General features: G+C 38.5%; 1 protein-coding gene across 3 annotated transcripts in view; it reads left to right on the forward strand.

Moving 5' to 3' along the window:
• The window catches only part of SMIM14 (small integral membrane protein 14), a 57289-nt gene that overhangs the window by 13784 nt on the left and 27673 nt on the right, over positions 1-15832 (forward strand). For 2 of the 3 annotated variants that reach the window (XM_026085326.1, XM_026085325.1), the window contains one exon: positions 14779-14889. In XM_026085326.1, coding sequence (XP_025941111.1) covers positions 14815-14889 — 75 coding nt within the window. In that variant the 5' untranslated portion in view covers positions 14779-14814. Of the gene's footprint in view, positions 1-591; positions 643-14778; positions 14890-15832 lie in introns of those variants that run through there. The other variant, XM_026085327.1, reaches the window with a different exon arrangement.

Genomic DNA, 15832 nt, shown 5'->3' on the forward strand with positions numbered 1-15832 from the left:
TTTTTTTTTTTTTTTTTTTAAAGGAGCTGTGTGCGATACTTTGAGCCACGGGGTCTTGTTTTTCTCTCTTTAAAGAGGCTAGGGGTGACATACTGACAGCGGTGTATATGCCCCCGGGCTGCGCTGCTTTTTGAAAAAGCGTGCCCAGCCAAAGGGGGAGAAATCAGGCAATGTCTTGTAAAACACAGTCTCGGAGAAGGAACAGTGTCACGTGCCCGTTAGGTTACTGAAGATAGGATTCCTGCCAGGAACGCTTCCTGCGTGTGCGCCAGGATCTGTAGTTTGTAGCAGATCACGCTGGGGCAGGGGTGGCGTGGCCTTGGGAGCGCAGGGGATCCCGCACGGTTATCCCTCCCTGGTGTTACCCGGTCGGGCTCCCGAGACCTGCAGCCCACAGCTCGGCCACCGGCTTCCATGACCCTTGTGAGGCCTCAACTGACCACTGCTCTTGTGTGAATGCAGCGCGTGACCTACACTAAAAACTCTTTTTCCAGAAAATCCCTGTTTTTCCAGCCAGTCTCCAGTGATTGTGTTTCAGGTTACCGATTTGTGGGTATAGGGACTGCTTGTATCATGTACTGGCTGAACATCCTTGTCTAAGCTTTTCTACAAGTTTTCCAAACTCATCTCCAGTTTTTTGAGGTGAGAATGTCTAACTTTTTTTTAAAAAAGAGCTTATTATGTTAATTTTATGAGTGTGCCTGCTGGGGAAGGTACATGTCTGCAGTGAGCATTAGTCGGTTACTTCTCAGAGCTCTTTGTGTGCTTAACTCTTCAGACTGCTCTTGACCTTTACTCGTTTTGGTTACTTTCCAAAAGCAGACATCAGCTCAAAAAATGCAAAATAAGAAAGAAATAAAAACCGGATTTTTAACTATTTATAGTGACAGAGAATATATCCTTCGTAATCCCATCTAGTTCTTTATATTCTTATGACCTGTCCAGGTGTAAGAAATCAAGCTATTGTTGTTGATTATTGGTTTAAAAATTGACCCTGTCACTGACAGTGTGGCTTGAAATGGTGGAAGCAATTGACGAAATAAAAGTGACAAAATTGATTAAATAACCATTCTGATGGTTAGCAGTACATCAGTCAGTGAAGTTGTGTGTGCCCATTCCTTCCACTGACATGGCTGAGTCTAAGCTCTTTGGTTGTGTTGCCCCTTTTTGTAAAATATGAGATTTACAGTTCTTGCCTAACTCCAGAGTGGTGTAGAGTCCTGTATGTCAAGTGGTTTAAGAGCCTTTTGTATAAACAAAGTTTTGCACAAAACCAGTGCAAAGTCATACTGGATTTATTATTGATCCACAAAGTTTTGTCTCGTGCATTTCTCTTTTATGTCCCTGACATAAAGTCGCTGACCATTCAGGACCAGAATGGGCTATTTCAGAATTGAGGTTGTAGTAAAAGCCGTTCAGTACTTCTAGCTGGATTGCGCGTGGGAGAAATGTGCATGGCCCACTTACATGGCCTATGCTCTGCACACCATGTTCTTCCCTGATTTTTAAAGCAAAAATAACAAAATGCACTTATTGTTAAAGAAGTAGTCATATAAAAGTAATTAAAAAATGTATTAAGGATTTAATCATTTGTAACTATCAGTGTGTCTGCACTCAAAACATTGGTATCTCGTTTTTAGAGAAAGTTAGTTTCTAACTGACTTCTTGTTTTGTTATTAATTTCTCATTTCCTACTTTCATATATTTAGACTTCAGAATTAGTGATGTGTGAATGTTATTTGCGTAACAGATATGCAATAAAACAGAGTCTGTGTTCATGTTTCAGAATTTTCCCTCCTAGATATTTTAGGTACTTGACATACTTTCTTAAAGGCCAAGTTTTGTCTTTAGTGAAGTTCATTGTAGCAGAATTGTGCCTAAATATATACAACATCAAGAGTCTTTATAGGGATTTGAACAAGCATATTAAAAGTAGCAAGACCCTCTTTCTCTTCTTATAACTGCATATGAATGGCATAGGTGTATAGTGCCCTGACAATACCAAATATCAGATTCTTTCTCTGTATGTTTTGACCATTTATCCAGTTAGTTGTCACAACAAATACAGAAATATATTTTGGCAGATGCATTTATGCATAGAAAAGTTGGTATCATCTGCCCATATTCTGCTTGGGGAAGCAAATTAGAGAGCCCATGCACCTGCTTTGCATAGTCAGGTTGCCTGTTATTAAACTTGCTTTTAAGCATGCTTTATGTTTTAACTTCCTAGGTTGCAGGTTAAATTTATTAATGTGTAAAGACCTATCTAGTTGTTAATAAGGCACCTGATTCTCCAAGAGGTTGAGTACTTTTTGGAAGATCCAAAAGCTCCCAATCGTCTCTGAGTACAACAGAAGCTAAGTAAACGTTGTAAGGTTAGACCACAGAGCCAAGTCTTGCATTTCTTGTTCACGTAAAAGGAAAAGAAAAAGCATTGGTTTTGCCAAAATAGTTCCTTCAGCTTATAACATTGTGACTCTCCAATAGCCAGCTTGCCAAGGAAGGTTTTTTGAAGAAAGGCTCCTCTTTACGTAAAGGAATACACTCAGGGATAGGAAAAGCATCAGTGTGTATTAGTCTTATTTCTGCTGGACTTCAGTAGTGGTACAGTGGAGAAGTGGGGTTCAATTCTCCTCTTTCCACCCTGTCACCTATTCCATGGTGTTGGCTGGGGCAGGGAAAAGGTCCCTAGTGATGGATGATGTTGCTTTTCATGAAAGATTTGAAGATGCTCAGAGAGCAACCTCTGGCATGATTGGGTTGTTGTACATTTGCATGGCTGTTAATTGAACCAATATGCTTCAGAGGCTTTAAGTGTCTAGCTGGTATTTTTAGAGATAGTGGGACAAATCAATCCCATTTGGTGGGAACAGATAGAGTTATGCTTGATAAAAGTTTTCCTTATTGAGATTAGTTCCCTGTTCTGATTCTGCTACAGCTTTGCATGCGTTAAAAAACATTGCTTTCTGGAGCTAAATATAGTTTCATTCCTACTTTATAAAACTGCTAGACAAATGTCAGACCCAAAGCATTGAGGTCTCCTAGGAAAGAAAAGATTTTTATCAAAAAGAATAGAAAAGCTGTACAGAAATGTAGTGCCAACCATTAAGCAGTTGCAACTCTTTATTTGTCAGATCTTTGTCAAATGCTAGTAACAGAGCCATGGTATTTTTTGTTTAATCCATGTGTCTGTTTATATGTTTCCTATTCGTTAATGATAAAAGCTTTATTTTTAGCAAGGCAGTATTTTTAGAGAACTTGATAAAATATTTTATGTCAGTTTTCATATATGAAGTCAGTTTAGGAGAAAAAAAAGAACTGTCCAAATGAAGTTACATGGAAATGTGATGAAAAGTTGGGAGTTACTTCTTTAAATAGTTGGACTAAATCAAATGTGAAACAAACCTTCCTGGTGTGAGTAGCCCTACTTTAGCAAAAATTCCTGTGCAAGTGCTTACGGTATCATTGGTGGCTTGTCACTTTTCATATCCAGATGAGACTGCTAGCAGCTATCATTAAGCATCCCTATTTAAAAATACTGGATTGAGCTTTTATGATAGAGTTCCAGGAAATACAAGAATATTCTTATGCATAGACTGTACAAAAAAGACTTTTCTTGAGCCACAGAGATTGCTGTATGCTTCAGTTTCAGGGTGTAAGTAGAAAAAATGTGTTTAAAGATTTAAAAAATCTTGTACTTTCCCACAAGAAAACTGTGGAGCCGAAGGTGAGATATGTGTTTCAAAGCAACTAACACTTGTCTGATGAAATATTACCGTGGATTTCTCTTATGCAAATTGATGTAATAGATTGAAAAATCTTTTTCTAGTAGGTGCAGCGGAGACTTGTATCAGTACCTATAATTTGCATTAGTACTTTCCTTTTGATGAACTAAACTAGTCTGCGAGTCTGCTGAATAGCTGGATGCTCTTCTCTGGTAAAAACTGGGTCGTCTTTTGCCTAAGCATATGTAAATAACCAAGTTGAGAAATCCTGTTAATTGCTACAGGTTCCCTCTGGTATAAGTACTGATTAAAAATATTCTAATTGATAAGCTCAAATTGTTTTTTGCAGGTATGCTAAAAACCCGATTCAGCTTCCACTGAGGTCAAAGACAGGCATCCGCTGGCTTCAGATAAAGTTTGATCTGGCCTAAAGGGTTAGGAGTAGGGCTGCCAGGGAATAGAGCTGCTTTCATCTGAAAATTGAAAATCCTGCTATCTTTCTCAGCATGCTGCTACTCTGCTAAATCTGTTTGCTCAGTGGCAAGTTATTAGAAACATATGTCATCCCTGGAGAAAAAAAAATAATGAAAATATTCCAAAGAATTTCAGTATAACTTTGTGTTTGTATATGATTGGAGTAACAGTAAGGAATAGTGTGGTTTTTTACACTTTCAAGGATTTAGTTTGGTATTTTGTAATGTAAATAATTGTTCTTTTAATAAACAAGTCTCTAAAAAAACTTCATCGCTTATGGTTTAGGGCACTAAAGCTATATTTGCTGGCTCAAGACTGTGGAAAAACTTTGGGKTTTTTTTGTTTTGTTTTAAAACTGTACACTTAGTAAAGAAATGAATAAGAGAATTTTTTATGTTAACTTACTTTTGCAAGGAGATGAAATGTCTAAAAATTTCTTAGAAACTTAATGATTTAGCCTCAGAAACAGTTACTTCAAAATAATAAGTTATTACAGGTCATCTGACCCCCAGTGACTGTCTGGGTGCTCACTGTTAGCTCATGGTAGTTGTGAAATAAAGTGTCTCAGCTTCACTTTTTTCTGTTCTGGACTAAACAAAGTCACGTTAACTTGCAATTCCCATAGGTTAAGTGTGGGGGGGGGGGGCAGTTGCCACGTCCCAGCTGTTGTACAGTAGCTTTGTTACACCACAATGATTTGCTCATGAGTTCGAGTCCTGAACCTCACTAAATTTGTTTTAGATTTGGATCAACTTTGAACTCTCCAGTTACTTTGGTACATTTGAACATACTAATCATAATCTTGATTCATACATCTTGGAACCAGAACAGAGGTTTTTTTATGACTAGGTTACATAGTTTTATAGGAACATATCATTTTTCGATATTTAGTCTGTTAAGGTAAAAAAAACCTCCTTTTGTATTATGAAGCCTGAAAGTTAAATACAAAATATTTCTTGGGCTGGGTAACGGGCAGCAAAGTCAGGTTCCCTTTTGTTCAGACGCAGGGAGGCTCCTGGGAGGTACTCACCCCTGCCATTCCTCGTTCCCAGGGAGTACTCTCATTCTTGCTTCCCTGGCAAAGTTTGCTCCCCGGAGCATCAGCTCCTCTTTAATCTGTAGCCACTTGTTTAGGAGCAGGGCTGCCTACCCTTTGCAACGCAAGCCTTTAGCGCTAGTTGACAGGGCACAGCATGGGGGTGTGCTCTCAGTGCTGGTGCAGAAGTGCTTTCAGCAGGGTTTCAGATTCAATACGCCTCACTTCCAACAATAGTGCATCAGTCATGCAGCTGCAGGGGCACTGAATTTAGGAGGCCGGCAGTTGTTGCTGGGGAATGGGAAGAGGAACGTGAGCAGAAGCAGTGGGCAGACTGTAGTGCTGGAGAAACTAACCAAAAGCTGGAGAGCAGGCAAATTTGCTTGGGAGCTGGCTCTTCTAGTTACCACTCAAGCAGAAAAAGTTATGGGAGTTGTTGCCTTACTGAAGACCACAGGAGACGACTCCTGGTTTGCTCTGTTAACTGGTTGGGATGCAATAGGTTAGTAATTTTGCAGTGGACAGCTCACTCTTTTGCATTAACATCTGTCAGGCAAAGTGATTAAATATCCATTAGTCATTCAGTATAATAGAAATAATGTTGTTGTCCTAGACCGTATCACAGTCTTCCACATTAGAAATAAATGTTAAAGCAAAGCTGAAGCGTTTACTTAGCAGAAAGAGAGTATTATTCTTGGACAATGTTCTCTTCAGTTGACATATTCTCTTAATTAGCTTTCATATTCCAAGAGATTTCTTTCAGAAAAATGTCATCATTTTAACAAAAAGGTGACCAAATGCTGACAGTTGGAATTTGGCAATAGTATTCTGTATCAAATATTAGTAAATTATTTCTAAAATAGCGGGAGTGCTTTTTTGGTCTATGCCTGGATGTAGAAAATTAGCTCCTTCTCGAGTGTTTTGTCCAGAAGAAATATTAAACCACCTGCGTGGGAATAAGTAAATAGCTTTTTAAATCTTGGTGGGTCTTATGTGGCTTCCTTTGGGAATTCAATTTTGATCACTGACAGCAGCTTAATAACCTTAAAGTCTGAAATCTCTCTCTCATGTATTGGGGGCTGCCCATGCCAAGGCCAGCTAGCTGTAACTGGAACAATGGGGGGTTTAATGTGTGATTCTTGTCCCCTAAGAGTTAGACTTGACACTGACAAACCAAAAGAAGCATTTGTATCATCTTCAGTATTTCTCTAATACACTGTTCTGCCCTTAAAAAAAGCGCACCTCAGCATACTTGCAGCCTTGGTTAGCGTTGTGTCATGTTCACTACCTGCCAGATAGCACATAGTGGTGTTGCTACCAGGCTCGTACTAGATCCTGCCACCCTTAAAATAAGTGTGAATTTTGTACATGCTTCAGTGAGAGAGTTGTGGTGTTTGGCTGTGAAAGGGCTTTGTCTCTATTACAGGCCTTAAGGTCACATGCTGTGRCTCTTGCTTCATCGCTCTAGACGTTAGCACTGTTGACGGGGAGTTGCCAAAAGAATTTTTTTTTAACCTACTCAGAGCAGGTCCAGATGGCTTCAAACGGGTAAAAATGACAGCAACCTTAACTGCTCACAATGTTGAGGTGGTGACACAGTACTGAACTTGCACTGTGGGGACAAGAGATGTACTACAGCAATCTTGTGAGGCCATTAGAAAAATATCAGTGAAGTTGCTTAGCACTTACTTCCCAATTCTGAGCCTGTCCTTGCTCAAAAGCACCTTCCCTAGTTTGGGCACATCTCTGTGGTATCCTTCAGTGGCTGGATCAGTGTTTCTTTGGTTTTGCTCCTATTTTTAAGGAGTCGTTTTATTGTAAATTAGCATTTGTGAGAAGCACCAGATGGATGACATGGGAAAATTTATTCATAATTTATTTACATATGAAGTGATTTCTGAGACAGTAGCAAAGTGACCCATTAGTATGCCTCAAGCAGGATTTGGTTGGGTAAACAGTCCTCTCATGGAGCTCCTTCTGGTCGTGATGTCCCTGCTGAAACCAACAAGAACAGCACCAGGTGTTATGTATGGGTAAGCACTGACTTTTCCATGAGGAAAGGAACTGGCTTAATTTAACTTGAATTGGAAAGTTAATCTCAGATCTTCTTAATTATCCTGAAAAAAGTTGCAGTGCAAAAATAAACTTGCCGACTCATCAGGCTATGGCAAGAGGTCCAGGGAGAGACACTTCTGCTTTCAAGTACAAAATTAGCTTCTCCTCCCCCCCCCCCCCGACTTACAAGGAAAGAGAATTGCTTTATACTCTGAAAGCATTGCTATATCTAGGAATCGTCTTTGGGCTTTATATCAGCCATCAAAATCATTGCAGCACTTGTCACTAGAAAAGCTAAATGGATGATCTGAACTGGAACAACTAGTTGGAGAAATCTGTAATTGGAGGCACACTTCTCTGTGGCAGCACTCCTGGCAGGACCCACATTTACATCCTGCTGTTCTGCTTTTGTAGCCCAGTCAGCCAGTTGGTTTCCTTTGTACTGAAAACTTGACTTAATGCCCAGGAGTAGGCCTGGTAGAAAGGRTCGTGAATAGTCCTCTAGAGATCTGTGACCTTCCAGGGTACTACATCCTGGTCCACTGAAATCAGTGGGAGTACTAGTATTTGTTTCAGTAGAAGTAGCATTGAGCTGTAAGTGTGGAAAAGAGGATGGGACAGAGCTTTTGTTGCATTGTTAATGAAAGGGATTAAAAATTACCATTATAAAAAAGACGAATATAATGTTGCAGTGTTTCAGACTTAAGTTCTGCAAGATAATATTTACTTGAACCATTTAAATTACAATAATAGAGGAAAACAGATCACTGGAATGTTTTAATTAGTATCAATTTGTATATAAGATTCTTCTTTTTTTTACAGATCCTATTTTTAGCCTTGTTTGAACTGAGGTAGTTGCTTTGTAGAAGAATTCTTAAGATTTTCAAGCTTATTTCAGCCAGTTCTATAACCCCAACAATTTAGCAGCTCTTACATGAAAAGGTACAGACCATCTGCACTGGATAATTATGCCACGATTTGACCAGACTCTTAGCTTCTGGATTAATTTTGATTTATTATCACAATGCAGTTTTAAAGACTTTCCTACTGCCTTAGGAATATGCATCTATTAACTTAAATTTATTTGTTTTAAAGCACTTGCTTATTTTTCTCTTTATTTTCTGCCTTACTTCTGTAGATCTTTTTGTGAATTCTCTTCCCTTTTCAACTAAAAACTCTTTTGTTTTCTTACACATTCCTTTAGTCTCATCCTGTGTATAAATATCCCTTCTTTACCTTTTTTTTAATGGCTCTCTTATAATTTCTGACTCGATCCTCCCTTTACCTTACTCTGGTGACAGGAAATGTGCTACATTTCTGGTGGAAGTAACTGTAAAGCTAGAAATTTCAGAAGAAATACAACACTTTGTAGGGGAAATCAGCCAGTCCTGTCTGCACGTACCTCTGGTTTGATTATTTAAGAGAAAAACCTGAAATCCACATATATTATTTTTCCATTCTATGCTGTAACCCAATCTGAAGATAAATTTGATGCAAAAATCAATGGATAAAATTCCATAGCCCATCTTACTCACAGAGTTCAGTGGCACAGCTGAAATAATAAGCAGTTAAATAATAGACTAGTGAGTTGGATGTAGGTAGTTCAACAGAATGACTAACAAAACAAATAGGATTCTGTGGGAAGGTGGATGTGCCTGAAGTAGAAATATTAGAGAAGATGGAATTACACAACAAATATACAGAATAGGTTTAGATGGATTCACCGGGTTCAAATGTTTAGATTCTTTTTTTTTTAGTTGGTCACCAGTAAGTGGTATTACATCATTGCCCTGATAAAGATTCCTTTATATGTTTAGTGTATACCTAATTGATGTTGAGTTGGACTTTGGGTAACTGAGAGTGGTTGAGTAAGTCTAGTCCATCAAAGAGGCAGGATTAGAAACAGGTTTTGAAGCAACCACTTGTACCAGAGGGTGAACTGTTGCATTTTGAAGTGGCCGGTAATGAGTCAACTGAGGTGCTGGTTGCCCCTGGAGTGCTAATGGTAGCCAGAAGGACAGAGTGGCCAGAAGAGGAAAGAGGTCCCAGAAAAAGTAGTGAGGGGGAGCTTTATGAGAGAGCGATCACAACAGTCCCTTCTGGCTTTAACTGAAGCCCAGTTTCCACCCTGTAGTTTGATGGGCGCTATGGTCACACTCGTCGCTATGTCTGGTGGTTTCTCTGGGGCAGAACAGGTGTTACACTGAGTATGGTTAATGCACAGGATTTTTTAGATGCTAGAAGAGCATACTTGGAAGTCATTTGGAGATGGGTGAAATTATACAGAAGAATCAAATTTGGGGAGTGCTGTAAAGCAAATAATCGCAGGAGGGGTAAGGTGCTGTAAGGATACAAAGTCTGCTTAAATGCAGGTGAGGAGGCAAGAAGAGAATAAACTTTTTATGGAAACATGGATCCTTTAGGTGATCGTGGAAAAGTATAGGATAAGAGGGTTTCTGCCTGTGACAGTAGGACCGAAATGAACTTTTTGTCTTTGGGGCTGTAAATTGTTTGTGCTTCATGTGTGACTTTTGCTATTTTAGCCCTTCATCAGTTTTCAGAATGCCTGCAGAGCCATAACAAGTTATTTGCTTTCCTTCTAAAATTTTATACATCTTTTAATTTGTTCTGCTGTACTTCTCTAAAACTGAGTTTGGAAGCAAAATTAACCTTACTGTTTGTTAGAGCTGTTTGACAGTTGTGCTTTGAAATGTTGCAATTGCCTGAAAAACAAGAGTGTGGAGTCAAATAGGGGACATTTAGCTTCTCTTTTAAGTAATATGGAAAGATTCTGTTACTTGTCTGTTGTATTGTGAGGTATTTTGCCCCAAAGGACTTCGAATCTTCAATCTGCAAGGAAATGGCAACACAGCAAGAATAGTTCTTAGCAGAGGAAATCTTCAGTCATTGTATGTTTGATGTGTGTGTGACATTCTGCCTTTTAAAAGTGTCTGGATCCAAGAAAGATGAGAGTTAATAGGCTTAGAGTTTTAATGCTGAAGATACTACATTTGATTCATGATAAATCTGTGGTGACTCTGATTTGTGTATCATATACAGTAAGTGTTGAATATTAAAATTATAAATATTTTTAACCACTCCTTTTTACCCGGGAGAACAGTTCACCAATACATGTACTTTGACAATCTTGTTAATCAACACGGTATTAAAGTCACATTAGAGAGCTTCCAGCACATGAAAGATTGACAAAACTTTTTTGCCTTCATGCTGGAAAGGAATTCAGTTTTGCAGTGATTAGGGTGGAGAGAAGCAGAGTATAACTTCTGTCTCCCAGAGCTCACCAGCTGCATGCTATTTACTCAGGAGAGGTGTTGCCAAATTAGGAAAGAATGTATAGTCATTGCAGTAATTTAAAATAAAGAAGAGTCTCCAGGTACAGAAGAACAATTGCATTGTATCCGTAAAGATTGCTTTTTTGATAGTAGGATGTATAAAATACAATACATAGCTCTAGGGCTGGGACTGTGAAGGTGATAAAAGGAAGAACAATTTCCAATAATTACTGTGATAACTGAGAATGTTATTTCTTTAAATCATAAGAGCCTAGAAATATTTTTCAATCTGGCTTCATTACCTACAATTTCAAATAGATACTGAAGTCAGAAGGTAATGGTGGGCTTTTATTTCTGTCTTAAATCATCAGAGACCATCCTCCACTTTGCTCCAGGACAACAGTAGTCTCGGTTCTGACTACAGTATTTTAATTTCAATAATATTGCTTATGATTGTCTCTATGAGCTTCTTTACTCGAGGAAAGTCATACTGACCTTTTGATGGTACATCATATTTATCCACGTGTTTGCAAACTCTCTCCTTTGTTTTACTTTCTCTGTTTGGTTAGTCTAGAGGACATAATGTATACCTTCTCAGATGTTACCAGTGAGAGCTTTGGCGTATTTAGCAAACATACCTTCCGGATTCGTGTAAACTCGGTGAATTAAATACTGTATTAGCAATAATATGGCCAAAACAAATACAGTAATTTTAAGCAGAGTAAAAGTAAGTCTCTCAGTCAACGTATTTGATATGTATGCACGTGACAAGTACTTGATTTCATGGTCTTACCAACTGATGTGGTCTTACCAGTTATTCTATAAATTCAAAGAAAACCAGGGTAATGATAAACAGGAAAACATACAGAAAATAATATAAAACTGTAAGCTTTTTTTTTTTTTCCTTCCATGTCGTGATGAAAAGAAGGGAGCGCATCCTCCCTTTCCCCGTGACAGACTGTATGTGAAAGGGCTGCATTTGCGGAAGGTGGAGAGTTGGTGCGGCTCGCAGCGAGGAGGCCGGAGCTGGGCAGAAGGGGCAGCAGCTGGCAGGAGACGGGGCAATTGCGAGCACCGGGAGGCAGGCAGGAAGCACGCAGCAACGTTGCCACAGCATTTTCAAATGAACAGGCTGCCTAAAAGCACACAGTGCCGTCAAGGAATCCCGCTTGGTTACATACTAAAAATGCTAGTCACTTATTACCAAATCTTACACAGCTTCATGAAGCATTTATAACCTAAAGTTCTAATTACAGTGCTTAGTTGATATTTAGTACTTTATGCATTCAAAGTGTATTACAAATAAGACAGTGATTAAGCCAAAAATTTTTTGATAAGACATACAAATATGACAGTGTCATCTTACAAGTGAAAATTATCATATAGTTTGGGGTGGTTCTCTCTTCATTATAACTGGTCAGCCTCACATAAAATTTTCAGTTCCCAGCAAAAAGTAATTACATAATGGAGAATTACTTATATGTTTTTTAAAAGTATAAAAACAACCCAATTTTAGCTTCTCTTTGAGGGAAAAACACAGTGCTGTTCCCAAAATAGATGGTCCATCTTTGATCCTTTTTCAACAAAAGAGTTTGTTACAGGCTTGGAATAGAAAAAGATGAGTGATGATTCCTTTAAGCATTCATGTGAAGGTGAGAAAGCTTGTAAGGGAGCTTGTGTTGAAAGCTTGCGTGGCATTTAAGTTTGTGATGTGTTCTGCTTTATTTTAGCTCATTAATGTAATTCATCATGTACAATTCAGGTGCCTTGGGGTAAATTCCTTCCTAGCACAACAGCACTTCTGTTTATGATGTTATATATGAGATTAATTTGCCCCATTTGTTGTCTAATCTTTTTCATTGTATGCTCTATGAAGAATGCTATCCTGGTTTCACTGATGATGATTCTTATCTGATGTTCTGATTTATCTTAGTCCTATAGAGGTTAACACCCCTCTCTATTAATTATTGTGTCATTATCGTGTGTTGCTGACTCCTAAATCCTTTCAAGTGAAAATTAAATATTGCTTTGCGATTTTCCTGGTTCAAATACCTGGTTTTGGATGTCAGCATTATGTCCAGAGTAAATCAGTGCTTACCTGTCACTCATGCTAAAATAGTTCTGGAAAGGCTATTTTGGTTGAAGTGATGTGTCATCCAGAGACTGTGTGTAGTTAAAAAATTTCTTCTGTTCTTGCCATGCAGTTCCAATGATTCTGAGATAAYTTCACAAATTTTAGTGTAGTAGCTTTATAATTAACTGTCAAAAGGTATCATTAGATCATCTGTTTTGATCCCCTGTATATTGGAGAGCATTACGTCTATACTTGGTTGCTTCCGTACTTTACCTAATAACCTGTATTTGGTTGAAGCACATCATCTGAATGCATGAAGAGTTGGGAAATCCACCTCTTCTTTGGCAGTTCATTCCACTCGTCAGTCACCCTGCTGGTAAAAATGTGTGCCTTGTTCCTCTTCGAATTTGTTTGATTACAGCCTCCAACCATTGGTTCTTGTTAGGATCTTCCCCTCTTCATTAAAGAACTTTTCAATACCCAGGGGTTTTTCTATGTAAAGGTATTTGCTCACTACATAATCAAGTCATCTCTCAGTTGTCTTCTCAATAAATTGTTAGATTAACCTTTCTTAGGGTCTAGGCACAAAGTGTTTTCTCCATCCCTCCCATACATTTTTGCTCTTTTGCAGTTTTCAGTATCCTGTTTAAAATGTGGAAACCCTAGCAGATACAGTCACTGAAGTTCAGGCTCGGTAATGGAGATATAGATATCTCAGCTTCTTTCACCATCTGGCCCTTTGCACGATGGTAGAGACTAATAGAGAAGAATGGCAAGCACTGACGGGGAAAGGAAGGGAGGACTTCTGAAATGCCTTTTCTCTTTTCCATCTTTTCCTTCCCCCAAGAAGGAAGAATTATTATGGTGGTGCATTCTCTTGTATAAAGTTATCTTATAGCAGGATGAGTTATTACTCTTTCGCCTAGTGAGGTTAACACATCCAAATGTTTATGTGTTATCAAGGCCATATATTTTTATAGGCGAAGGTTGCAGAGCACATGTGCTGATTCAGCACACTTGTTGAATCAGTATAGGCATATTCTCTGCCTGGCCTTACCAAATGGCTGGCACCTTCATAAACGACGCATTTTAGGAAGCGGAGAGGCTGTATCTGCTCCATACCCTTGCATTTATTAAGCCGGCCAGTTATCCCACCAAGGGCCGCAGCACGTGCAACACAAACACGATCAGAATTTAGCCTTACTGATATCAAATTAACAATAATATTTTGAAAGTATTGTTCTGCAGAGCTGATCTCATGCATTGTAAGAGTCCTCATTAGGGAGGACAAATCCCTGATTTGGCCACTGGGATAGAAATTTCTGGCAATCTGCTACACATTTTGACCATCGATTAAGTCACTGAGAAAACTGCTGGTAGATAGTAAAGATACATGCGTCATATCGCTGACGTGCCTGGCGTGGAACTGGTTTTAGCAGGTGAATAACACAGAATGGATTCCCTGCTGTGTCCATTACAGTTTCTTTGAACTTTCTGTATGGCTAACTGAATGACCTACTTCTTTGATATAAAATTAGTGTGCATAACTTCATTTTTAAAGTGTTTCCAAGTACCTCCATTTTTGCACTCCTGCTGCTTGCTTTCATTATACAGTAAGGATGATAGTTTCCTCCTGTAGCAAAGAATTTACAGGGTTTTTAATTATTTTCCTGTACATTGATCCGGAGGGAGAAGGTCAATGGTTTGTAAGGGATTTAGGAGCACAAGTTCCCCTGCCTTTTCAAATTGGATTCATACACTTAAGAGTTCCACTATGCAGATGAGAGACCACAATTTAATCCTTGTAGTTCTTTTTTGTTAGGATGTCTTTCCTAGAGACATGTGTGAAAACCTGGGGGGGGACAGGGGACACAAATTCTTGCAAAAAATTATTTGGCTCTGTAAGGAAGCCTGTGTGAGACACTGTTTTCAGCAACATCAAAATGTAACTGCACATACCAGACTTCTTCCTTCATGCTGCCAAAGGAATAATAGGATTACCCTGCTTTGTTTTGCTTTTTCACCCTGGCATTAAATGAACCGAAATCTGATGTGTGAGTCTCTGGAAAATAATGTCAGTTGCAGAAGAGCTCATTTTCCTTTTATTCTTATTTTTCTTAGGTGTTCACGATCAGGTTTGGGTTTATCCAGAGAATCATGGCAGAAGGTGGATTTGATCCTTGTGAATGCATTTGCTCACATGAACATGCAATGAGAAGACTGATCAATCTGGTAAGGATAACATGAGGATAGTTGGAAGGGGGCTGTTTTGAACATTACTGCAGCAGTTTCAGACTTACAGTAACTAAAACTTTTGATTCTGCTTATTCAGTTGCATGTATAGTTAGAATCTGTGTATCTGACTTTCTAATGAGCTTTTAACTGGTTAATACAATGATAGCTTTCTGTTTATTTCCCAGAGCTGCATTTTTTACAGCATTGGCAGTGTTTTTATTGAAATGCTTCTCCGTAACCCTTTTTTTTGTCTGTGTAAAAGCAAAGAAACCATACTATAAACAATTGAGTTCAAGGTGATCCCGCACATATCAAAAGTTCCACATATTCATATGGCAAGATAACAAGGTCTAAATTTTCAAAATTAAGCTTTAAAAAATAGTGAAGTTGAGAATACAGTGATTTTGAGTCCTGACATAAGAAGTTATATGTTCTGTTTCTTGCTACATCATTGATTTGGTTGAGCAACTTAGAGGAACAAAAATTTATTTTACATTTCTGTGACTGACCTATAAAATATCAATGATTCTTTGCTTTCATGTAGAACTTACTTTAATACCTATTGAAGAAAAAGCTACATAACTGCTAGGTATTTTTTCTAAGTAAAATATATGTATTTTAAAATAACACTAACAATTTTGAACTGTTAGCAATTAGGTAAATTTGGTTGCAACTGTAATTTGGCTATTTAAACTATTTTAAGATCACATTTTACATCAGCTTCATTTGGCATACTTCCCCTTGTTGATTTTTCATAAATTTATTTCTATCCCATTTTCTTTCTTAGAACCTAAAGTAATATCCCTTTAAGATATTGAGCACATCAGCCACTTGAGCCAGTATGAGTGAAGAGCGTCCTCTAGGATCAGGCCATTCTTCAAGGGATGTCTTACCAGTATTTCAGGAAGGGTCTCAGGAAAATGTATCCTCCTGCAGCCTA

This window comes from Apteryx rowi, unplaced genomic scaffold (genome assembly GCF_003343035.1).
Source record: "Apteryx rowi isolate R43461 unplaced genomic scaffold, aptRow1 scaffold_664, whole genome shotgun sequence".
NCBI lineage: Eukaryota > Metazoa > Chordata > Aves > Apterygiformes > Apterygidae > Apteryx > Apteryx rowi.